This window comes from Lolium rigidum, chromosome 4, assembly GCF_022539505.1.
Source record: "Lolium rigidum isolate FL_2022 chromosome 4, APGP_CSIRO_Lrig_0.1, whole genome shotgun sequence".
Taxonomy (NCBI): domain Eukaryota; kingdom Viridiplantae; phylum Streptophyta; class Magnoliopsida; order Poales; family Poaceae; genus Lolium; species Lolium rigidum.
The window spans coordinates 157,423,159-157,449,245 of NC_061511.1; the positions used below are offsets into that span (position 1 = coordinate 157,423,159).

The window sequence follows — 26,087 nt, forward strand, 5'->3', positions numbered from 1 at the left end:
CGGCCGTGCTCCTCCACCGCACGAATGGACCTCTCCCGCCGCCGCTATCTCGGTATCTCCTCCCCTCCTCTCCCGTTTAACAGATCTCACTGCATGCACAAGCGACACGGCCAATGGTGAAGGCACGTACATGCAGGATTTGAAACTAACTGAAGCTGAGCGAGCACCAACCTAATTCCTGCCAGTTAATTAAACCTTGGCGAACTCGCCCTCCCTGCACATGCCGACGTTGATGGTCATCGACCGGTCAATCCCCTTCTTCGGCGACGACAACACCTTGCAGCAATTCCTCCTTGGAGACTGCTCATTTGCAAAAGAGAACGTGTTAATCAACGCCCGAGAATAATGCAGACTTTTACTTTCAAGAATGGATGAAAACATCGAAAACATAACTCAAAAAAGAGTGTACGTACCCTTTTCCAGAGGTCGGGGTCAGGCTTCTTGTGGACGACGATGTGGTCAAGGAGCGCGGCGGGGTCGGCGATGCGCCACCGGCACGGCGGCTGCTTCACGCGGTGGCGCTCGTACTCCGTCACCGTCTCGTTCCGGCGCCGGTCCATCCTTGACTCGCGCATGTAGTAGACGTGGGGCTTCTGGCACGGCTGCCGCGCCACGGGCCGCGTGTTGAAGGAGTAGGCCGTGTAGTCGGCGCGGCGGTACCAGTTGAGGAAGGACCGCACCGGCGTCTCCATCTCCCGCGGCGACAGCACCCCGCGCACCACCATCACCGCGAACCCCCACGACACCGACACCGTCCACTGCTGCTCCGGGTCGTAGCACACCGACTGCTGCGCCACCGCCGCCGAGTCCAGCCGCACGGGCCCGTCGAACAGCTTCCGCAGCGCCCCCGCCCGCGACGGCGTCGCCGGGAACACCGGCTCCAGGAAGTCCAGGTGGTGCAGCGTCACCAGCGGCGCCACCGGGTGCGCGCCCAGCAGGCCCAGCACGTCGCCCCACAGGTCGCACTGGTGGAACCCCGGGTGTCGCGTCAGCGGCACGCCCAGCTCCGACATGCACGCGTGGATGCGGTCGTCGCTGCCGTACAGCGCCGGGTACCGGTGCAGGCACCCGTCCTGCATCTTCGCCAGCTCCTCCGCCAGCGCGCGGCTGATGGCGAACCCGCCGCCGCCGAACGCCATGCCGTACGAGAAGATGAGGTTCTGGATGTGGCTCTCCGACGGCGACCCGATGTAGTACGGCTGCGTGTGGTCGTACCGGGACAGCACGTGGACCAGGTTCTCCGGGAGGAACACCGTGTCATCGTCCCCCATCACGAACCACCGGACCCCCGGGAGGCCCAGGCGGTAGCTCTCGGACACGATGCGGGAGATCCGCAGCGCAGACCGGCTTCCCGCGCCGTGCGTGTAGGGAAACTTGGACGTGTCCGAGCTCACCATGATCGCCGGGAGCCCCGTGCGCGAGCTCTTGGAGTAGAACTCGTCCACGGGCTTGTCCATCCACACGAACCCGCGCATCCGCCCCGGCCGCCACCACAGCTTGATGTACTCCTTCCGGCTCTCCCACAGCGCCGACGACGCGCCGATGCCGAACACGATGTGCCGCAGCCCCGTGGGCGCCTCGTCCGCCGACACCATCGGCGGCGGTGGGGACAGCGTCGAGCTGTTCGACGAGGCGTTCGGGTTGGCCACCACGAAATGCACCATGGCGCCGGCGCCCTCCGGCGAGCACCGCGGGTTGTAGATCGGCGAGATTGCCACGATGACCATGTACATGAATAGCACGGGCAGGACGACGTAGAGGAGGATGCCGTAGAGGAAGGTAGACTTGGCCTTGACACCGCCGGAAGCACCGTGCGCCGCGCCGCCGTGCATGCCGTTGGCCGGAGGCTTGTCTCCGGCCCCTCCTCCGCCCCTCATGCCAACGACCTCGTCGTGGTCGATCGTAATGGCCAGGCTTGATCGACGAGTTTGCTAAATGTGGCTAGTGTGCCAACGTACGGTGGTCAGGTCGTTTTGTTCGTTTGTCTGTGGCTGCAGTAGCCCAGCATGCGTGCGTGGCAATGCAAACGAGGACTCGACAACTCGTGCCGTGGCCTGGTCAATGGCCTCATCGCCTTTCTTGGATCTTATATTTCCCGGTGGTCGGTACTGTTGTCCAGGTCCGATAACGGTGCACCTCGTTTTTGCTGGTTCTCAAGCCATGTCTCGCGACAGCTCTGGGTGATTATTGCATCTAGTTTAAACCAGTACACCTCGTTTAGAGATTGCAATGTCGTTTCAACTTGGCAATGTTGGCCAAACAATAGATTAATCTCACAACCTTGATTCTCTTTGTGCATCAGTCTTGATAGCTAAGCATTTTTCATCAAGAGATCTCCAGGATAGTCAATTCAAGAAGGGGAGTTCCCATATATGGCAAAGTATTTGAATGGGAATTCAAACTTTCAAAAGAGGACACCTTGGGAGAGTTGGTGATGAGACAAAATAATGCACATTTGATATGATCCCTGGATCCTTTGAAGTCCGAATAGGAAAATTGCGACAAGCGGATCCAGCCCAATTTAACAGGGCGGGGCGGGCCTAAGTTAGGCTGGGCCTTTTTACCCCTTTTCTTCTTTTCTAGTATAGCCAATATATGGGATGGGCTAAATCTTAAGGTGGGGTGGGTCCACCCCACCTTTACACCCAACTAGCTCCGTCGCTAAGAAGAGGTAATATTATTTACACAAAAGTTTGTGAATTTATTGACACTTAGAATGGTTAGTGGGATGAAGAACTGTTACGAGGCATTTCATGGACAATTGATGGTCAACCTATTCTGAATACTCCATTGGCAAGAGGGATGATGGAAGACTTCATGTCTTGTCATTTTACAAAAACTAGTATCTTCTTGGTTACTATGCAAAATGGGATCACTACCATGGAAACAAACTGAGGCGGACTAGTGGATATGGTACGTCCTATACCCTGCCAATTTTCAAAAAAAAAAGGTATGTGAATGTAAACCCATATACAATATTGGAGGTCACTACTTGGTGCTATTCCATGCAAATGAGTGCTTGAAAATCGGCACATGCAGCCGAGCTCTTTATGTCAATTGTGTCAGGTTGATTGTGAGAGCATCAAACACACTATGTTTACATGTCCCAGGGTTAGAGATATTTAGCACCTGCAGGGTATGAGCGGTCGAATGCATGCAATGTTGAGCAGCAAGGCTCTTCGGTGCTTGAAGTGTTGTTGCGTGATCAATCAGTGAAGGCCTGACTACTTCTTGACATTGAAAGAAACGATCGTGTGACTACAAGCCTACAACAGTGTGGTATGTCTGGTGGGAAAGGCGCCAAGCGACAAAAGGGGAGACGGTGCAGTCACCCGCTAGAACAACACAAGCAATGCCAACTCTAACGATGAATAACTCGAGAGCAAGAAAGAAGAAGAGCGGTATAGCTAGGCATGGCTGGGTCAAATTGGTCAGCTGAATGTGGATACATGGTTTTGTGTCGACTCGGGTGAAATTGTCCGAGATGATCTAGGCTTCTTTATATCTGTGAACTATTGTGATATACCTTTTGTCTCATATCCTTCTACTCAAAAGCAAGATCCCTCCATGATGGCCTCATCTTGGTGGGTCAGACGGGGCTGCAACAGGATAAAAGTAAATTGAGATTGCATGGATATGGTTGAAGTCATACAAAAATGTGGGAACTCGCTTCTGAAAGTGCGCTAATGACAATCCCTATGGACTAATGTTTGCATTGAGTTATATTTGTAGGAGTTGTCCATAGGCAATGCTTGAAACATATGTTGGCTTCAAGATTGCAATAAGGAGAAAATGAAGAAGATCAAGTGTCAAGTATGTCTTGAAGATGAAGATGAAGTGAGCTCTCAAAGTTAACTTCAAGACATCAACGAAATGAAGTGCAAGTTCAAGATGAGCCAACTCAAAGAGATCATATGCTTGAAGCTTGCCATGAAGAAATGAAGTGCAAGTTCAAGATGAGTCATCTTTGAAGAGATCCTTTGCTAGACTCTTGCCATCCATATGGTGATCATGGATATGTGAAGATGCGCGGAACAAGAAGCTCTCCCACGGTGGATTATGGGGGAGCAATCCACAAGACTTCGTCAAGCAAGCACAATCTAGAAAGGCGTTCCATCTTGTTGCGGTCAAGATCGTCATCATCGAGCTCAAGTGGAATGCGCAAGTTTAAGGTTTGCTCTTGATAGGGTTTCTTTCTTACCGGTCTCATAGTGTAGTTGGAGACCGGTTTATAGTTTAGTTGCCGTACTATCAAGAGGGCTCTCGAGTGAGTAACTCGATCGTATCGTTCGGAGAGAGCTCAAACCTTTGCATCCTTGCATCATATTTCTTGGTTGTTATTTGGATCTTATCCATGTGGTGATTTAGAGCTTGTGCTTATTCTCATGACAAGCTCTAGTTCATCGAAAACGGATTCCGCATGAATCACTTGTTGCGTTTTCGATATTGGAGTTTTTCTCGGTTTCTCGTATTGAGAGGTTTCACTCTAAAATACATAGAAAAACCTACCCCACTTGTTCTTAAGATTTTCACTCTTTGTGTGTTAGCTCTTGTCATCCTCTTTACAACAAAGTTGGTTTCACCTAAATCCAAGTCTCCTATCTCAAGTTGTTGCATTTTCCATATTGGAGGTTTTACCGGTTTGCCTTTTATAGATAGGTAAAACCTTTATTCATTTGATTCTATCCTCCTTTGCTGGACTATGATGTTTCTATGCATATTGTTGTAGAGCTCGTTGTTGTGATTTCAACGAGCCCAAGATCATCGAAATCGGACTCCGGATGCAAAAGTTATTGAAGTTTTCGTGAAGCAGTTTTTTGGGCGGAAGTTGGCCGGAAGTTCTGGTGACCAGAACTTCCGCCCTACTTTCGGTGAACTTCCGGAAATGACGATTCTGCACGCAGAAAACATACCGGGAGCATTCCGGGGGCGCCCTTCTTCACCCGGAAGTTGGCCGGAACTTCCAGGGGGCGGAAGTTCCGCCCCAAATGACCGGAAGTTCCGGTTTTGACGAGTTTTGTGCATAACGAGCAGATTTCTCTTGCCCTATTTAAGGGGGTCTTCTTCCCCAAAGTTTCCCATCTGTTAGAGCTCGTTTTTGCCTGCATTGTTGACCTTCTTTGAGCTTGCTATCTCCCTCTCCCTCCAATGAATCTTGCATCTATTTGAGAGAAAGATAGAGGAGATCTAGATCTACATCTTCACCAATCAAATCCCTCTCTTTGTGAGGGGAATCCACTAGATCTAGATCTTGGAGAAATTTGGTGTTCCTCCTCCTATTTGTTCTTCCTCTCTTATTCCCCCAATAGCTTTTATAGCTTTGTTGGAATTTGAGAGAGAAGGACTTGAGCATCTTTGTGGTTTTCTTGCCATTGCATTTGGTGCATCGGTTTGAGTTCTCTGCGGTGATTCGTGGAAGTGAAAGCAAGAAAGTTGTTACTCTTGGGTTCTTGGAACCCTAGACGGATTTGAGGCCTTTGTGGAGATTTCTTGGGAGCCTCCAATTAAGTTGTGGATGCGTGCCCCAAGCTTTGTGTAAGGCCCGGTTTCCGCCTCGAAGGAAATCCCTTAGTGGAACCGTGACCTAGGCCTTTGTGGCGAGGGTCACCGGAGATTTAGGTGAGGCGCCTTCGTGGCGCTCGGTGTGTGGTGTGAGTACCGCATCTTGGGGTGAGGCCTTTGTGGCGTTGGTGTGCATCGAGCAACCACACCTCAAGGTGAGCCTCTTGTGGCGTTCGGGAGCACTAAGCCACCGCACCTCTCCACCGGAGATTAGCACTCGCAAGAGTGTGAACTCCGGGATAAATCATCGTCTCCCGCGTGCCTCGGTTATCTCTATACCCGAGCTCTTTACTTATGCACTTTACCTTGTGATAGCCATCGTGCTTGAAGTTATATATATCTTGCTATCACATAAGTTGCTTGTCTTGCTTAGCATAAGTTGTTGGTGCACATAGGTGAACCTTTGCTTAGAATAAGTTGTTGGTGCACATAGGTGAACCTTTGCTTAGAATAAGTTGTTGGTGCACATAGGTGAACCATAGTATATAGGCTTTGGGCTTGACAAAGTAAACGCTAGTTTTATTCCGCATTTGTTAAGCCCATCTCGTAAAAGTTTTAAATCTCCTATTCACCCCCCCCTCTATGCGATATCTGTGTCCTTTCAATTGGTATCAGAGCAAGGTCTCTCATTCTTAGGCTTCACCGCCTTGAGAGTAAAGATGTCGGTTAGGGGATTAGATCACAATAACTTGTTTATATTTGATGGCACAAATTATGATCTATGGAAAATTTATGTGCTTAATATTTTGCGGGGTATTTCCCCGAACATGGAGCGATTTCTTGACATGGGTTTTTCTTCTCCTAAGGATCCCCAAAATTTTTCTTATGAGGAGAAGAAAAACTCTTGTCTCGATGCTCTTGCTTCTCATGTGTTTTCCATTGTTGTGAGCAATGTAGTTACTTCTTCAATCATGCCTTTTGGGAGCGCTCATGAATTATGGACAAAGCTTCGAGATAAATATGATGTGTCCAATATCATTGAGGATGATTGTATTGCTTCCACTTCCGGTCGTGATGAGTTCTCATCTTCATCCACTTCACCAAAGTGTGGTAAGACACAAGGTAATGATATGGTGAGTGGTGATGCAAATTGCAATGTTGATATTGAGCTTACTATTGATGATTCTTCATCTCTATCTCATTGCAATGCTTCATCTTCGAACTTAAACACATCTAGCACTAGAAATGATTTACATGCTTGTGTTGATAGTCCTTGCATATCATGTGTAAGTTGCTTGAATAAATCTCATGATGATATGCTTGATTTGTCTTGTGGCCATGATAAAAATGCTTCTATTTCCTCTAGTTGTTGTGTGGCTAACAATGTAGAGGAAACCAAAGATTCTATTGGTCAAGACAAGATCTTGAAAGGAGCCTCAAGTAACTCCTCATCTTTATCTCACGGTCCTCATATATGCCTTATGGCCAAGGGTTCCACGGTACCTCCTACCATGAAACCTAATATTTCTCATGGGGATAAGGATGAGGATGAATATGAATATGAAGAAGATGATTGGGTTGTCTCTCTACGCGATAAGGGTATGAGTGTTTTCAAGGTTATTTGCAAAGATAAAATTGCTTGCTCTCACTTCTTTGAAATCTTGACTACCGCTATTGAGAGTCAAAAACTTATTTGGATGCATGAGAACACCATTGATAAAAAGGGTGCTCTTGAACGAGAGTATGCCGATGATGTAGCATCTTTAAAGAATGAACTTGAAGAAGAACAAACCACCAAGGAAGCTCTTGATGAGACCTTTGCTCTAGAATTGTCTAGAGAAAAGGAAAACCATGATAGAGCTCTTGAGATGGCAAATGAACTAAAGCTAAAAAATGATAAGCTTGTGTTTGTTAATGCTAAACTCCTTGAGGATTTTGAGCAACTCAAAAAGGGCTCAAGGGTCATTGAGAGTGCGCTCGCCAAACTCACCGAGTCGCATGAGCAACTTAAAGCTTCTTATCTAAAAAAGCATGCCAACTTGCCTTCGCCTAGTACTACTAATAATGATGCTTTTGCTACTAACTCTACTTCTTGTGAAGCATCTATCTTGAAGGAGAATGTTGAGCTAAGGGCTCAACTTGATTTGCTAACTTGCAATTATGGGAAATTGGAAGAAAATCATGGAAAGCTTTCTCGCTCCCATGAGGATCTTCTAGCCTCTCATGATAGGCTAAAGTTAGCTCATGAGGCTATCATATCTAAGGCAACACCTTGTGAGCCTCATGTGGATACTAGCACTACTACTCAAAATGCTATATTGCCATGTGCTAGTCCTAGTAATTCATCCACTCATAATATTGCTAAATCTTGTGATGAATTATCTTTCTTGCCTTGTTGCTCTAACAATGAAGATTCTACTTCCTCTAGTACTTGTGTTGTTACTAACCATGTAGAGGAAATCAAAGAGCTCAAGGCCCAAGTCACTTCTTTGAAGAATGACTTGGTAAAGGGTCATGAAGGGAAATGCAAACTTGACACGATGTTGAGTATGCAACAATCCCCCAATGACAAGAGTGGACTTGGATTCAAATCCAACAACAAGAAGAAGGGCCAAGTACAAGTCAAAGACCCGACCAAGATTGTTTGCTTCAAGTGCAATATTGAAGGGCGCCATGTTAGATCTTGCAGTTTGAAGAAGAAGCAAAAAGGGAAGCGGTCTCAAGCTCAAACTCATATTCAACCTCAAGTTGAAAAAATACCACTTCCCAAGAAGAAACAAGCCAATGCTCCCATTGTGGAGAAACCTAGTGAGAAGAAGGAGAAGAAAAGAACTTGCTACATATGCCGTGAGAAGGGCCACATCTCCTCCTTGTGCACTATTGGTACCTCATCCAACTCTATCACCATTGATGATGTTTATTCTCTTCGTAAGGATGAGGGTGGCAATGTGTTTGCCAAATATGTTGGTGCTCAAAGTGGTGTCAAGAAAAGAACAATTTGGGTTGCCAAGCCTATTATGACTACCTCTTAGGACCCAACTTAGTTGGGGACCAACAATCCAAAATTTGATCAATAGGTGCTTGTTGAAGGGCATTGGAGACTTGGCTACATCATTAAGAATTAAGGGATCTTCATCATTTATATTATCTCAAGCCAAGTCTTTTGGTTATCTTGCTTCTATCATGTATTCAATGTTCCTCCTTGCGGTAACATGTTCTCAACACACTTATATTGAAAGTTACTCGCCCTTTTGCATGTGTTAGTTTTGTTCCTAGCATGTGTTTGTATATGTTGTGCTTCCTACTTGCTTTTCTTGAGAAATCAAGTCTATGTATGTTGGGTTGCACACCATGTACTTGTGTTTATGTTGGAGCCGCTTTGCATCTTGTTGTATCTTATATGGCTCTTATGAGAGATTAATGGACTATCCTGTTTTGGGGGAGTGATATTCCTTTGGGAATTTCATGATCCTAACAATGTGTGTACATGAGGAATATCACTTAGAATTGATATTGCAAGATTATCTAGTCTCTATGTGGTATGTCATCTTCATGAGAAATTCAAATTCCAATGTCCATTAATATCTCTAGTTGGATCTTATTTGCCTCTTGTGAAAATATATTATCTATCACATTATGGGGGAGTAATAAGCTTTGTGCATATTACAAGCCTAGGAAATGTGAACATTTGAGGTTGTGTCACATAGAATTGATATTGTAAATTATCTCTCATATGTGACATGTTTTCTCAAACAAGTTCCAATTTGTTTAAATGGCTTCATTGCTAATATCTTTGTGGATTTTATTTGTGAAAGTTTTTCTTGGCATGGTTTTTCACAACGTGTCCCTCAATACATTTTTGGAAAACCATGTGCTTCAAGTCATACTATTAATTGCTTTGCATGTTGGTATGAATACTATTAATTGCTTTGCATGTTGGTATGAATACTATTAATTGCTTTGCATGTTGGTATGAATACTATTAATTGTCTTGCATGTTGGTATGACTAAATGAAGCTATCAAGAAACTATCTTTGCATGATGGTTAACTCTTATCTTTTACCATATGCTTTGTTCATTGTAAATATGATCTTATGTATACTTACAAACTACCACCGGAAAATATTTCCTAATACCTCTTGTCCTAGGACAATTGGTAATCAATTATGAGGTAGATATTTATTGATCATATCTACATTGGCTCTTGTGTTTAAATTGCCTTATTTATTGCCATGAATTTGTTGTGCTTTGACTCCCATGTGTCTTCCTTGCATCTCATGGATCTAATTTGTCTATTCAAACTTTCTTAGCATTTTTAGTAGATATAGGTAGCATGATGATCCTAGTTTTGTGCATTTTGTCTCCATATTCTAAATCCTAGATAATGCACTAATCTTGGGGGAGCTCTCCTATATTTGTTATAATGCTTAATGTTCTCTTGATCATTATCAAAAATTTGGTTTTGGGAGACATAAATTTTCTTTTTGGTACTTTTTGCCATCATAAAAATTGTCGAGGGTTTGGTTTATTTGTTGGAACCTTGCTCTCTTGGGAGTTGGTTATCTCATTCCTTTGTGCTTAGGCTTAATTAGCTTCTTATAATGAGATACGTCTTTGGAGTCAATCTTGTGTTGATTTGATTCTTTGATATAATTTGGGCAACCATTGTCTCTTGATTTATTTGGTGTTTTGTCCAAATTGTATCTTCCTTTGGTCCTTGAAAGTATTGTGCATGCATATTTAATATATGTATATCTTATGGCATGTGTCACTTTCATTGATCCAATATATAAGGTAAACTCCATCAAATCTTAATTTGGCTAAGATGTGCATGAAACTCAATTTCATATCTATATGCACATAGAATTGTGGAGTTTGTCATATATGTTGTAGTGTGTCTAACTACTTCGGACCCGATTAGTTTGGGAACCTTTTTGTACATACCTGTGTGTTAGGTACAATGGATATACATTGGATGCTTGTCTCACTCTTGGGAATAAGTGGTGACTCAATGGTAACTTGAGGCAAGCTAGGTTGGTCAACGAACACATATCTACTACATCCACACCAATGTTATCTCGGTAACAAGTATCTTCTCATGCATATTTTTCTAGCATCCAACCATATGGTTGCATCTTGGCATGAATCTCTTGATTTGCAAATGTTGTGCTTCTTGCTAAAGTCTTAATGAAACCTCTTTATTGCGAATGTGAGTAATTTGAGATGAGTGCATATGTTGGGAAGTATATAAAATCATGCTTAGGATTCACCCATCCCATCTATGCCTATCTAGCAATTTTTATTACATATCAATTCCTCAAGCCTCTCACATGTGCAATATCGATGAAAGTGCAAATTGAGTTATTTCTTTTAGTATCCTCGTTTGTAATACTTGTTGCCTTTCTCAATGCATCCCAACTATATTCTATCCCTTGTTGATATTTGTGATGTATTTTAGATGTTTGTGATTGAAGTTCATGAATGTACAATAAGATAAAATTGAGCCTTTGGCCATGCTATTAAGCAAAAATTCTTATTGGTATATTGCATGACTTCCTCTTGGATATCATGCTTTATTTCTTATGTATCTATTTTGTGTGTGCATGTTTCTTTGTGGATAAATATCTTTGTGATATTGCTCACTTAGAGAAACTTATACACATAAGAGATGATACATCTCCTTTTGATATCTTATTAATTTTTTGCGTGTTGATTGGTCATGCTAAGCAATATAATTCATTGAAGACTATGATGATGTTTTTTGCTCATCCTTGTAATAGTCTTATAATATGCTTTATCATGCCTTTCACATATCCTCTTGGTTGAGCCTTTTATTATGGTGCCTCTTACTTGTTGCTCAACCATTTATTTGTTGCAAGTGTTAGGCTTAATTTTCTATCTGTGATCTATTGCAAATGTTTGTGTTTTAAATGGTAATGAGGGATTGAGGATTCCATGTTATGCATATTGTATTCAAATGCAACATTTTAATTTATGCATGTACCTTGGGGAGCTTCCTCATTTTATTGAAGACACTATTTTGTGGTGGTCATTAGAGTTTGATTCACTTGGTATCCTTTGTTTTGAATGATATTATGGGAGTGATGATTCCATGTTTGTGCACTTTATACTCCAATGCAAATTGTCTAGTTTTGTGCACAAACCTTGGGGAGCTTCCTCATATTATATAGAGCAATCTTCTTGATCTTATCATAATATCTTTCTTTCTTTTGTTACCTTCTTTGTGGTTCATTTGGTTGCTTGCTTCATTTGTTGAAGCTTCTTGACTTTGTTATCTTTTTGCAATCTTTGATCCCATCTATAGTGTGATTCCTTCCGAATATTCATCATTGGATACGTGCATTTGATTTCACTCAAATTATGAGAAATGCACACGATATGGAGGAACTCTCACTATATTGGCCTTCTAAATTTTTCACCCATTTCGGCAATTGGTGCCAATGGGGGAGAAGTTTGGAGGGTTTAAGGGAATTTGGTTATGTCTTTGCTTTGTGCTTAAGCATGTGCCTTTATTGCATTGCATCTTGTTGCTTTGCATAGTTGAATATTTAGAGGAAACTCCACTAGGCTTTGAATGCCAATATATGCAATGAAAGTCAAGATCATTCACACATGCATATATTATGGGGGAGTTTGCTCTATATATTCAACTTGTTTGTTACTTAAATTCCTTATATAAAACCTCTCAAAGAGATTGTCATCAATTACCAAAATGGGGGAGATTGAAAGTGCATGGAGCCCCCATGTGTGGTTTTGGTAATTAATGACAATCCCTATGGACTAATGTTTGCATTGAGTTATATTTCTAGGAGTTGTCCATAGGCAATGCTTGAAACATATGTTGGCTTCAAGATTGCAATAAGGAGAAAATGAAGAAGATCAAGTGTCAAGTATGTCTTGAAGAAGAAGATGAAGTGAGCTCTCAAAGTTAACTTCAAGACATCAACGAAATGAAGTGCAAGTTCAAGATGAGCCAACTCAAAGAGATCATATGCTTGAAGCTTGCCATGAAGAAATGAAGTGCAAGTTCAAGATGAGTCATCATTGAAGAGATCCTTTGCTAGACTCTTGCCATCCATATGGTGATCATGTATATGTGAAGATGCGCGGAACAAGAAGCTCTCCCACGGTGGATTATGGGGGAGCAATCCACAAGACTTCGTCAAGCAAGCACAATCAAGAAAGGCGTTCCATCTTGTTGCGGTCAAGATCGTCATCATCGAGCTCAAGTGGAATGCGCAAGTTTAAGGTTTGCTCTTGATAGGGTTTCTTTCTTACCGGTCTCATAGTGTAGTTGGAGACCGGTTTATAGTTTAGTTGCCGTACTATCAAGAGGGCTCTCGAGTGAGTAACTCGATCGTATCGTTCGGAGAGAGCTCAAACCTTTGCATCCTTGCATCATATTTCTTGGTTGTTATTTGGATCTTATCCATGTGGTGATTTAGAGCTTGTGCTTATTCTCATGACAAGCTCTAGTTCATCGAAAACGGATTCCGCATGAATCACTTGTTGCGTTTTTGATATTGGTGTTTTTCTCGGTTTCTCGTATTGAGAGGTTTCACTCTAAAATACATAGAAAAACCTACCCCACTTGTTCTTAAGATTTTCACTCTTTGTGTGGTAGCTCTTGTCATCCTCTTTACAACAAAGTTGGTTTCACCTAAATCCAAGTCTCCTATCTCAAGTTGTTGCATTTTCCATATTGGAGGTTTTACCGGTTTGCCTTTTATAGATAGGTAAAACCTTTATTCATTTGATTCTATCCTCCTTTGCTGGACTATGATGTTTCTATGCATATTGTTGTAGAGCTCGTTGTTGTGATTTCAACGAGCCCAAGATCATCGAAATCGGAGTCCGGATGCAAAAGTTATTGAAGTTTTCGTGAAGCAGTTTTTTGGGCGGAAGTTGGCCGGAACTTCCGCCCTACTTCCGGTGAACTTCCGGAAATGACGATTCTGCACGCAGAAAACATACCGGGAGCATTCCGGGGGCGCCCTTCTTCACCCGGAAGTTGGCCGGAACTTCCAGGGGGCGGAAGTTCCGCCCCAAATGACCGGAAGTTCCGGTTTTGACGAGTTTTGTGCATAACGGGCAGATTTCTCTTGCCCTATTTAAGGGGTCTTCTTCCCCAAAGTTTCCCATCCGTTAGAGCTCGTTTTTGCCTCCATTGTTGACCTTCTTTGAGCTTGCTATCTCCCTCTCCCTCCAATGAATCTTGCATCTATTTGAGAGAAAGATAGAGGAGATCTAGATCTACATCTTCACCAATCAAATCCCTCTCTTTGTGAGGGGAATCCACTAGATCTAGATCTTGGAGAAATTTGGTGTTCCTCCTCCTATTTGTTCTTCCTCTCTTATTCCCCCAATAGCTTTTATAGCTTTGTTGGAATTTGAGAGAGAAGGACTTGAGCATCTTTGTGGTGTTCTTGCCATTGCATTTGGTGCATCGGTTTGAGATCTCCACGGTGATTCGTGGAAGTGAAAGCAAGAAAGTTGTTACTCGATCTTGGGTTTTTGGAACCGTAGACGGATTTGAGGCCTTTGTGGCGATTTCTTGGGAGCCTCCAATTAAGTTGTGGATGCGTGCCCCAAGCTTTGTGTAAGGCCCGGTTTCCGCCTCGAAGGAAATCCCTTAGTGGAACCGTGACCTAGGCCTTTGTGGCGAGGGTCACCGGAGATTTAGGTGAGGCGCCTTCGTGGCGCTCGGTGTGTGGTGTGAGTACCGCATCTTGGGGTGAGGCCTTTGTGGCGTTGGTGTGCATCGAGCAACCACACCTCAAGGTGAGCCTCTTGTGGCGTTCGGGAGCACTAAGCCACCGCACCTCTCCACCGGAGATTAGCACTCGCAAGAGTGTGAACTCCGGGATAAATCATCGTCTCCCGCGTGCCTCGGTTATCTCTATACCCGAGCTCTTTACTTATGCACTTTACCTTGTGATAGCCATCGTGCTTGAAGTTATATATATCTTGCTATCACATAAGTTGCTTGTCTTGCTTAGCATAAGTTGTTGGTGCACATAGGTGAACCTTTGCTTAGAATAAGTTGTTGGTGCACATAGGTGAACCATAGTATATAGGCTTTGGGCTTGACAAAGTAAACGCTAGTTTTATTCCGCATTTGTTAAGCCCATCTCGTAAAAGTTTTAAATCGCCTATTCACCCCCCCTCTAGGCGACATCTGTGTCCTTTCAGCTTGGACCAGATACAACTATATATATAGGAGGAATGCACCATATTTTCTCACAATTTTTCAGAAGTGGTTTTGAATCATTGTCCTAGGGATACCGACATGGCAGCCCATGTTTTAGCTAGTCACTCGGAGGAGCCAATGTTGGATTGTTTGGAATGAAGAACCACCCGATTTTCTTATTTCAATAATATATGATTATGTAAATTTCTTCCCTAACCAATAAAATCCTCCACGATGGATTTCCCTCAAAAAAGGGAGTACATGAACTCGCGTGCACGAAAAAACTTGACTGGCCTAGACCTGTGGGACTATACGGAGGCAGTGTTTTTGGCTTATAGGTATAAATGCACTTATTACAGAAAATTTATTTTAGAATGTAAAAATAATATCTGAAAAAGCTGAGCGTAGATCCGCACATTCTATGTTAACATACAAAGTTTCCAAAAAATTTATACTCTTTATGACCGTTTTGTAAAAGACAAATAGTTATATTGGAGCATAAAAGGTTGTTTTTTTACATAGGCCATAAAAAGTATTCATTTTTCGCGAAACTTTGTGTCTGAATATAGAATGTGCGGAAGAATTTTCTTTACACAATTTGTTGACATTTTTATTGCGAGTTTATACAATGGGTACATCTACACCTATGACCCAAAGTGAATTTATCATGCTATATTATCATGGTATTATAGTAAAATTCGCTAATGCACAAAAAAATTCAAATTGCTAATATCGGTGAGAAATTGTTGATGACGATGCAGTCAGATGCTCTTGTTAGAGGAAGGATTCCTCTTCCACAAAGACAAAAAAAACAAGGGGTGAATATTTCTTTGCTACATATGCTTGGAAGTGTGTTCTAAGTTGCAATTCCCCTACTCTTTTAACTTATGTTTTGAATTGCATATTGTGCCTTAGGGTGGAAGAGTGGTGGATTCACATGCGGGTAGTGAGCCTCTTGGTGCTACGTATTCTAAAGGTTTAATCAATTCAATGTAAAATTGGATACTCGGTTACCTCGACCATATGAGGATGTTGTCAACTTGGATTATGCTCATGGAAAATCAATTGCATGGCCTACTGCTACGACGAGCATATGGCCACTTATATTTCACCATTTTATGCTAGTAGGTTGATCTCTATTTATAAACTAATGTAGATTGTTGCATAGGAAGGATTAGTAGAAGGCAACTAATGTGGAACCAGGTGCAGGTATTAAACAATGGAACACTTGGGTGTAGATCTCTTAGAATAAAGCAATAGCCCGGTAAAAATCAGTTATTATGCCTTGTAAAATCTTTTGGAAATTGCACTTTCTTGGTACATATGGTAATTTAGAGAAGTTACTTGAAACTTGTTATTATGCATGATCAAGAACTAATGAAATTTCAAGCAAAATGCAACATAATTCTCATGGTTTAGACACGTAGGTATGAGTTAAGCGGGGAAATATGTTGTTTTGGTGTACAAGTCTACAGTTCCATAAAGAAACACAATATGAAACACCTACTATATTAAATTTTGATAACTAATCTACCTTGGCATCAAACTTTATGGAAACTTGGAAAGTGATATCCCATATAAGCCATTTTTCTCACTATGGCCATGTTATACTCCAAAATTTATTGAGAATGGGTAGATATACATGTTTGCATCTTTATTCGTCTCTGGATGTTGAAAATGTGTAGATGACTTATAGAAATTTATTTTGGTTACTGTGTAATTTCATGTTTGTGGCTAATGTATAGATGAGTTGCACAAATTAATATATATTCAAATTGTAAATTTCATTGTTGTTGAGAAGGTGTAGTAGATTGCTGCAACATGGTGATGATACTATATCTTTCTTTGCATGCGCATAGAAATTCAAAATTGCAAGTAGACCGGTGGCGTGCAACTGACATGAGTTTGGTTTCAAGTGGGCGCATGGCTTGGATTTTGTTCAGTGCTTTATAGCAAAACTTTTCATGTAGATGAGCTTTTGTTAAAATAATTATTTTGTACTTGAGACGAGCTTTTGTTAAAATACTTATGTGTGCAACTCGTTGTACAACTTAGGTACTTTTGAATTGAATGTAATGAATTTACTACTGTTGGGTAGTATTGTATCAAATTGTCTTGTTGTATGTGGTTCTACTAATTGCACCTTTATTCTGCAATATATGATTTTTTATGCAATTTTGGAAAATATAATGGGAGCAACATTGCTTCTCTTTTCACAGGATATGTCTACAGAATATTTGTCGGCATAGAGAATGGAGTAGAATCAACTCATTTGTTGGCAAAGGTTTTATCTATACCTACATGCTATCTGTTGGCATAGTGTAGGGTATACACCAACATATTATATGCCAATATAGGGTTGTAGCAACATTAACAAATCATGTGTCGTTGTAGGGGTGGTATACCCCGAACATGCACACCGCACTAAATTATTCACACAACCTAGCTAAAAAATGAGCAACAACATGAGCACTATGATTTTTTTTTGAAAGAACAAGAAATGATGCTGTTGTGACAAAGAGGAAACAATTCAACACTTCTTTTGTATTATGTCATCTTGCTTTCCTTGAATTAAGAAAGTTCATGCTACTTTAACATAGTTGAAAAGGGCTAGTAGAAAACCTAGGGCATGTTTGGTAGCCTGGGCCTGCCTTGGCTCGCATCGGGCCAGCAATTTTCGGCCAGTTTGGTTACCTGGCCTCGCCCGCATTGTTCTAGGAACCGGTTCTCAAAGCACCCTCGGGCCAGGCCCTGGAGGAATGCCCGGATCGGCCGTTTCTAGTGAGCCACCCTCGTCTCCGCAAAAGTCGACAACGCCGCGTTCCCGCAGAGCCACCACGGGAGATGGCGCAAGCTGGAGAGGGACGGTGAAATCTCAAAGGGATGAATTCGGTCACCGCGCTCCAAATTTTGGGAATGTGTCTGGTTTGAGAGTTAACTACTCAAAGTCCAATCTCATCCCAATAAATGTTACTCCTGACAGAGTGGCTATTTTTACTGCTGCATTACAATGTCAAGAGGGAACTCTACCTTTTACCTACCTTGGGCTGCCACTAAGCACTATCAAGACAAGAAAAGATTTTTTTTGCCACTCATACAGACTGTTCAAAGAAGATTGCCATCTTATACCATGTACCTCAACTATAGCAGGAAACTAAGAATGGTGAATTCAGTACTTTCATCTTTGCCAATGTTTTTCTCTGTTCTTTGAAAGTCTACCAGTGGGTAATACATGAAGTGGATAAATATAGGAGACACTGTCTTTGGAGAGACAAGGATTTGCAAATAAGAATCCTCCCTTAGCAGCTTGGGACCTTGTCTGTAGGCCCAAGGATCAGGGTGGTCTAGGTGTTCTGAATCTTGCAGTTCAGAGTAATTGCTTGTTGATGAAACACTTTCATAAATTTTATAATAAAGCTGATATACCCTGGGTTACAATGGCTTGGGAAATCTACTACAATACTGCATTGCCACATGCAAGAATAAGGGATGTATCCTTTTGGTGGAGAGATTGTTTGGTCATTCTCCCTACTTTCAAGCAACTTGCTCAGTGTACCTTTCAGCAAGGAAATTCCATTCTTCCTTGGCAAGATGTCTGGTCTCAACAACCCTTAAAGGATACTTGGACACACTTATATTCTTACTGCATGAATGAAACAATCTCACTTCAGCAAGCTCTCATTTTACCAGATGCAGCAGACTTATTTCATTTGCCACTGCCAGAGGAAGCTTTGGCTCAGTTTCACTTGTTTCAGGCCTTGCTTTTAAGTTTAGCCCCATCCCAAAATGATGAAAATGTTGAATCTTGGACTTTTGTTTGGAAAAGTTGATAATCTCAAGGTTTCCTCTGTTTATAAATCCCTCATGAATTCTGGAGGTGCACCACCAGCTTTCGAATGGATGTGGAAAACTTTTTGTCAGCAAAAGCATAAAGTGTTCTTCTGGCTTCTATTGCATAATAGATTGAACACCAAAGCAATGTTGCAAAGAAAGAATTTCTTCATAGATTATTATTCATGTATAATGTGTGATGACAGTGGCCTAGAAACAAGGAATCACCTCTTCTTCATCTGCCCTTTTGCACATATCTGTTGGCAGTATTTATGCCCTACCTGGATTCCACCACAACAAACTGATATTCAGAGCTTCATAGATAGTCCAAAGACTTCTCTTAAGGAACCTTTTTTCATGGAGATCATCATATTGACGGCTTGGTCGATTTGGACTACGCGCAATGATTTCATCTTCAAAGCTATTCCTCCAAGCCTATACAGATGCATGAAGAAGTTTAAGGATGAGTTGACTCTCCTTTTGCATAAAGCCACCAGAAAGTCCTATGGTGGCTTCAGAAATTGGATTGAGACATTTTGGTAACATCTGCCCTTTCTCATTTCTTTTATTTTAGGCTTGGAGCCTGTAGGTAGAGGATGCTTGCTAATCTCTAGCAACTAGGCCTGGAATTAAAACTCGAGACTCGCGAGCTAAATGAGTAACTCGCAACTCGACTCGCCTCGACTCGAACTCGGTGTATAACGAGCCAAGCCGAGTTTCATATTTTGTCGTTAAACGAGTTCATGCTAAACGAGCCGAGTTCATCGAACTCGTGAGTAGCTTGTTTAGCTCGGTAAAAATGAAGTCGGCCCAAGCCCGTCAAAATGGGCAAGTATATTTGTAGTTTCTCAACTTGGAAATCTTATTCTCGTGATATATTGATCGTTGTGGTTTATATTGTTCTGGTACCATAATCCTAATGTTGTTGTTCATCATTCATGCCGAAATATTCGGAAAAATTGCACTATATATTTTACATGTTCTATTTGACCGTTTTAAACGAGCTACTCGTGAGTTACTCGCGAACTTTGTGAGTCGAGCCGAGTTTCAAATTTTGACTCGATTGTTAAACGAGTCGAGTTGAGCTAACTCGATTGTTGACCGAGCTTTAGCGAGTCGGGCCGAGCTGGCTCGGCTCGGCTCGAATTCCAGCCCTACTAGCAACTCCCTTCTTAGTAGGGGAACCCACTGATTCAGCCTCAAAAAAAAATATTTATCTTTTCTTCTCACCTTTTCGAACGTCTTGACTTAACTCTTTTGAAACAGGAGACATACCTCTATCTAGGTTCAAGGAGGTTCATATTTTCTTATTTATATTTAATCAAACTTTGGAAGCTTCGATTTCTTGCTAAATTTATAATCTTTATTTATTGAAGCAAGCATTTACATTTTAGCGGAATGCATGAGTTCAAATCTAGTTGCTTCACTCTGTTTTCCTCAATAAAATTGGCTATTGGGTCACGTCCAAAGAACCCGCTCGGCGCCCGCCGTTGCAAGTGGCACTTGCTTTCATCTCCCCACGGAAACCCAACTCCAAGATCAAGATACGAAAATGACACCCCAACAAACCAAATCTGTGAATGCTGGTGGTAGGAATAACGGGAGGGAGAGATGCAGCCGTGCGTTTGTACCCCCTTCCTGTTGAATTCCGAACCTGTAGCCACAGCAAGTATTTCCCTGACCGTTCGACTACTATCACGCGCGGGCGCGGCGGAGCCCTGCCGACGTCGGCGCTTCCGTCCGCGACGGCGACATGCGCGCGGCCGACCTGGAACACAGTACACATAGACGGAGACTTCCAGCCAAGAATTCAATAGAGGTATACATCTAAGCGCTACAAAAATCCCTAGCCGCGCGCGTACGTACGCCGGTGAGTACGTACGCGAGCTAGCTACCATGAATGCCATGCCAGCTCGGCCGCCATTTACACATCCCAATTCCCCATCAAATCAGTCGTTGTCGCGTCCGTCCCCGATCGACCTCCGGTCTATGATGATCCCTGTACAGATCGACCGACGGATCACCCGGCAAGGTCGCGGAGGAGGTGGAACCCGGTGGCGCTCAGCCCCCGGTGGTATTGCTGCGATGCGGCCGCGTCGGCGTCTGACGGCATGCCGGCCCCATACTGGCCACCGTTAGAGGAGTGCACGCCTCCGCCCAACTGCTGGTCGCCGGCCATGAACAGGTACTCGGCGGCGCCGCCGTGCGCCGTGGAGGCCGACGGGGACGCGGCGGCGAATGCGGCTACGTTCACGCCTCCATGTCCATGGTACTGCTGCTGCTGGTGCTGAAGGCCCAGCGTGAGCGACACGCCGTTGCCGCCGAACCCGGCCGCTGCCGCCTCGTACGGGTCGAAGCCGAGGTGGTCCATTATGCCCAAGTTGAGGGCCTGCCCGTGCTGGTCCGCGCCCCGGCCGATGCTTACGACGGAGGCCAGCGAGCCGGCGTCGTGCAGGTGCAGCTGCGCCCGCGTCGGCTTCTGTTCGCCACCGCTGCCCTCCAGGTGATTAGGGTTCCCGAGGTCGCTGGCCTGCTGCGCCGATGACTGGCCGCCGTCGCCGCTCCCCTCCTCCTTGTCCTTCATCTCCTCCGCGTACATCTCCTCCACCATCGGCTTCCACAGCCTCACCCTCGCGTTGATGAACCAATTCGAAACCTGCATACGTCGCACAAGTTAATTTTTGCATCCCACACCACACACTTCGTTAGATTAATTCTTCATTTGAGCGATCACCACCACGTGAAGACACAAACGTACGATCGACTCGGACGTGTCGCCCGACCGACGACAAGTAGTATATATGTTGACATCTTACTCCCTCCATTCCATAAATTTTATCGCAGAGCTGGACGCATCTATACACAAAATGTGTTTAGATACATCAAAATCACGACAACAATTATAGAATGGAGGAAGTAGCAAGTTGCAGCTCGAAATTAGTGGCACGGAACCGGCCAGCATTATATATTTATGCGTAGCCAATGACATGAACAACACAACGATTACGACGTGATGATCGATCAGTATCCAGCAGTGTGTGTGTGGGTAATTATTGGATAGAAATTCGTTAACATTTTTGTATGATTGCAGCTGATGGATGGACGGATGATTTGAACTGGTGACAAGGAGGAGGAGTACGTACTTGGCTCCGTGATAGGCCCGTCTGCCGCGCCAGGATGTGCTTATCCACGTCGCTCGGGTACCTGGACGAGAAGATACCAATTTAGGGCGTCAGATAACCTGCCCTCCCACCATCTCGATCATACAGGTTGTACAGTTAGTGTAGCTAGAAGTATGCAACAAGAAAAAACAAATCGTGATTCTGTAGGTAGATTTGATTAGCACAAGAGAAGATATCTAGGGATACTGTTATATTGTAAAGCTTGTTCGTAGATAGGACATGGAATATTCCTACAAGACAAGGGCGGTATTTGATGTGGACATTGCAACAGTAGTAGAGAGCAGAAGAGCATTTGTTGGCATATGAATATAAGTAATTATATGTATATTTAATTCTCGATAAAAACCATACGAGCAAGACTAAGTGAGTATGTGGCGATGTGCTGTTTTGTCAGCGTTAATTAAAAATTAGCAAATATGTGTATAATTCTCGATAAAAACCATACAGGCAAGACTAAGTGAGTTTGCGGCTATGTGCTGTTTTGTCAGCGTTAATTAAAAATTAGGCAATCAGGAGTATACATATAAGCAAAGTGATATATACATGGGAACACACGAAGCATATAGCTCATGTGTTCATTATTAGCAAGTACCAAATAAAATACTACCTCTGTTCATAAAGATGTTGAATTCTGAAATATGTTCGGCATCTGAATTATGAAAAATATTCAACAGCTTTTTATGGATGGAGGGAGTATAAAGTTTCTTTGCCGTGCGAAGTTTAGCCGTGCATGCTGCTTGCTGCGCATGGCAAAGATGTCTTTGCCATGCAACGGCCCACGGCAATGATAGGCTGCACGGCAATGCCGTTTTTTCCCGTAGTGCCAAAAATCAATGAGAATTTTTCACTAAACTAAACCTAGGGTGCAAAACAAAAAAATGTTGTTGCTAACAAATGATATACTACCTCTTTGCCAAAAACAGCAGTGCATGTTAGTTTTAATAAAAGTCAAACGATGTAAAATTTGAGTAAAGATGTAGAAAAATGTAACACCACCTATAACGATCATCAAATTTTACATCATTTAACTTTTGAAAGAAAACTAAGATGCCCTGCATTGTGACAAAGAGGGAGTACCATGGAAGAGAAATATGCCACGGAGCAAAATACAAGGACAAACAAGATGTTTAAAATGATGTGCAACGCATTTGGATGGTTAGCATCTTCTCCAAGTACTCACTCCAAGTGATGCACTAAATATTTCTTTCTTAGAAAAATCTATCATCTAACAATGCGGGCAGCAAAAAATGCAGGTCAATCTTCTTGTAGAGAGGCAGTCATTAGAAGTGTAGAACGCTAGTAATTAGTACGATGCTAGGAAAAGATCGAGTAGGGAACTAGGAATTCACGGAGGGCATAAGCAAGGATCAAGTGCTTACGGGTGGAGGAAGTGCTCGAAAAGCCAGGCACGGAGGACGGAGACGGCGCGCTCCGGCAGTCCTCGCTGCGGGCGCCACGGGTGGCTGTCGAGCATGCCGGAGTGGTACGCCTTGTGCTGCCTGAGGCACTGGTCCAGCGCCCTGAGCCTGGGCGTCTCCCCCTTGGTCATCCCGGGGATGGCGGCCCCGGCGTCCTTCTCGCCCAGCGCCCCGCGCACCGCCCGGACCTGCGCCGCCACGCCGTCCCGGACGCTCCGGAAGTGCTTGGAGATGGTCCGCGACGCCATCCTGGTGTACACCGCCGCCGCCTGCTGCCCGGCGACGGCCTCGAAGGACCCCGCCACCGCCCTCATCTGGTCGCGGTACCTCCGGTACCTCCTGTCCACCTGCAATTCAGAGTCAGAAATCACACGTACAGTAGGAATGAAAATTATTGTTGTCACTGTGAATTCACAAATGCGACAGTGTTTGACTCTTGACTATAGCTGTAGCTCTGCGCCTGCGTGTCTAGCTAGCAGCCTAGTACTAGGCTGCACTGCACCTACCTATGAATTGCACTGTAGTACAAGTGGGCAGTGTACACAAGAACGGCAACGGAAGCAGGAGATGGCCCTGCGCAAGTGCAGAGATCGCCATGGAGCCACTGACCAGAGACGCGAGTCCGTGCATGAGATTCATGCAGAGACCAGAGAGAAAAGGGGGTGTAGGCCGAGAACATATCTAGTGATACCACCCTTTAAATGATACCATGATACCGTACAAAAAAAGTATTTTTATACGTGCCAAAAAATTGTACGAAAAAATGTGAGTGCTCATGAAGCATGTCCCTACATCATCACAAAATTTCATATCCAAAATCGACATGGACACTGAGAAACAAAAAAGAGAAAATCAGCATGAATAGTGTCATTTCTGATTTTGTCTTTTTGTGACACTAGGTAGCACTATTCATGCTGGTTTTCTCTTTTTTGTTTCTCAGTGTCCATGTCGATTTTGGATATGAAATTTTGTGATGATGTAGGGACATGCTTCATGAGCACTCACATTTTTTCGTACAATTTTTTGACACGTATAAAAATACTTTTTTTGTACGGTATCATGGTATCATTTAAAGGGTGGTATCACTAGATATGTTCTCGGTGTAGGCCGTCTAGGGACTAGGGGTGGCATGCCTAGGACAGACTACACCTAGCTAGTAGCTAGAACTGCAGCGATCGAGGTGAAGGAATACAGGTTTCCAAAAGGGGACGGTGAGGCCCAGGAAGGAATCACCCCCACTGTGTCTGTCCCAGGAACCCTCCTTGGGCAAGCCATCATGGAACTGCCACTCCTCTCGCCTTGCCTGCATCTTTTGAGATTTCCAAGAAACTGGTAGTTTCTGACGCACGGAAAGCATGGCCCGTGACCGATGATCGATCGGTTGAGGAACCGAGGTGTGGTCTGTGGTGGTGGTTTGCTAACGTACCTCTTCGATCATGGTGTAGAGCCTGGCCTTGAGCCTCTGCAGCTCGGCCGCGTCCATGCTCTGGATCCGCGTCGACGACGGAGGCGGCCACGATGCGGACGACGAGCCGCCGCCGCTGGGATCTTCCTGCGCCGACTTCTTCGCCGCCTGCTTGGCGGTGGCCTCCATCGGGATGCTGCAGACCTCCTGCAGGAGCTGCTGCGTCGGGAGCAAGAACCTGGACCCGCGCAGGTGCCAGCCGCCGCCGCCGCCATGCGCCTGCCACGCCGTCTGGTGGTGCAGCTGCTCACCACCGAGCTGCTGCTGCTGCTGCTGCTGCTGCTGCTGCTGCTGGTGCAGCATGAAGGACGACGACGGCGAGACAGCGTCCGGCTGGCCGTGGAGCGAGAGCGACAGCGGCGCCCGTCCCATCTGCTGGTACTGCTGCTGCTCGGCGCGGAAGAAGCTGATGGTAGACGAGCCGTCCACGTGGTCGAGCGCGGCCTTGGGCGCCATGCCGCCAAAGCCCCTCGCCCCGAACATCCCCACCGCGGCGGAGTGGTGGTGCGATCCTCCGTCGCCGTACATCTCGTGCTCCCCGCCGGCGTCCACCTCCGGCACCAGCGTCACGCCGCCGCCTCCTGGCGTCGCCGCGAAGTAGTCCGCGTACCCCAGGCTCGGATCGTGCGCCATCTTTATACCCGGACACCGCGCGCTCTCGCCTTCCGCACGGACGGACGGCCTGCCTGCCTGGGCGCGCGCTTCGTTAGTCTGTCGATCGACGGCAGACGGACGGAAAAGGCTAGCTAGCTGGGAAAACGAAAAGTGGAGGCAGGACAAGGGAGGCGAGCACGGAGAGGGGAAGCTAGCTAGCTAGCTAGGAAATAAAGCGAGGCGAGTGGCGAGAGATGGATGGAGACGCGCGCGCACGAGGCGAGGACGGACGCGGCTTTGCGCAAAGGGGAGGGAGCAGCGCGCGCAGGAGCGCAGGGCCATATCTTTGCGGCGAGGAGACGGACGACGTGAGCTCCATCGGAATGAGATGGGTGGATGGGATGTTTCGTATTAGCAGAGGAGGGGACACTCTCACACGGGGAGAGGCGGCAGAAGCACACAGACACAACGTCTCCTTGCGTTTTAGAGCATCTCCACAGCCATATCAGAATCCCAACAACCACCTTTAAATTTGGGAGCATATGTTTATAGTAAATATTTAAAATTTTAAAAAATATGAATAATTTTTTGTATTTTTTGACACTCTTTGAACATTATTTGTGTCCCGTATAAAAAAGATAAAGAAATGTCTTGTCAAAAGCTTTTCCAAGCATCAAAATTTATCTTTTTCAGCATAAAGGTGGACAGAGAAGCAGGCCATACCATCATGTTCCTCTTTGTAATTGGACAGTACCAATGAGGCCCAGAAATCTACTGAAGCGGCACCGCCAGTAGCACTGAGTTCACCGACACATTAGGCGAGCTCACATCCTACAAATAACCATAGCGCAAGAACAATGGTAAGCAACCACACTAACAAGCTT

The 26,087-nt window shown here is 44.6% G+C and overlaps 2 protein-coding genes across 2 annotated transcripts; both read right to left on the minus strand.

The window, feature by feature from the left end:
• On the minus strand, positions 1-20,451 carry LOC124647684. The gene is made up of 7 exons (XM_047187587.1): positions 20,440-20,451; positions 20,199-20,312; positions 18,773-18,825; positions 18,270-18,356; positions 414-1,914; positions 172-300; positions 1-89 (listed from the first exon to the last, which is right to left on the minus strand). Exons 1-6 carry the CDS (start codon positions 20,449-20,451, stop codon positions 190-192), a joined length of 1,878 nt encoding a protein of 625 aa, XP_047043543.1. The 3' UTR covers positions 1-89; positions 172-189.
• Positions 20,026-25,488, minus strand: LOC124706112 (homeobox protein BEL1 homolog). Its single transcript, XM_047237772.1, has 4 exons — positions 24,571-25,488; positions 23,106-23,491; positions 21,688-21,748; positions 20,026-21,200 (listed from the first exon to the last, which is right to left on the minus strand). The coding sequence occupies exons 1-4, from the start codon at positions 25,240-25,242 to the stop codon at positions 20,565-20,567; spliced, it is 1,755 nt and encodes a 584-aa protein (XP_047093728.1). The 5' UTR covers positions 25,243-25,488; the 3' UTR covers positions 20,026-20,564.
• Positions 25,489-26,087: the final 599 nt, after the last annotated feature.

Excerpts from the sequence above, each read along its gene's own strand:
- LOC124647684 (XM_047187587.1), bottom strand. Across the intron at positions 18,826-20,198 it reads AATACTTGCTGTGGCTACAG|GTAGGGCATAAATACTGCCA; the intron begins GTTCGGAATTCA and ends GGTGGAATCCAG. Across the intron at positions 301-413 it reads ACCCCGACCTCTGGAAAAGG|TCTCCAAGGAGGAATTGCTG; the intron begins GTACGTACACTC and ends GCAAATGAGCAG.
- LOC124706112 (XM_047237772.1), bottom strand. The coding sequence starts at position 25,242 with ATGGCGCACGATCCGAGCCTGGGGTACGCGGACTACTTCGCGGCGACG. Across the intron at positions 23,492-24,570 it reads TCTACACCATGATCGAAGAG|GTGGACAGGAGGTACCGGAG; the intron begins GTACGTTAGCAA and ends TCTGAATTGCAG. Across the intron at positions 21,201-21,687 it reads CGGGCCTATCACGGAGCCAA|GTTTCGAATTGGTTCATCAA; the intron begins GTACGTACTCCT and ends CGACGTATGCAG.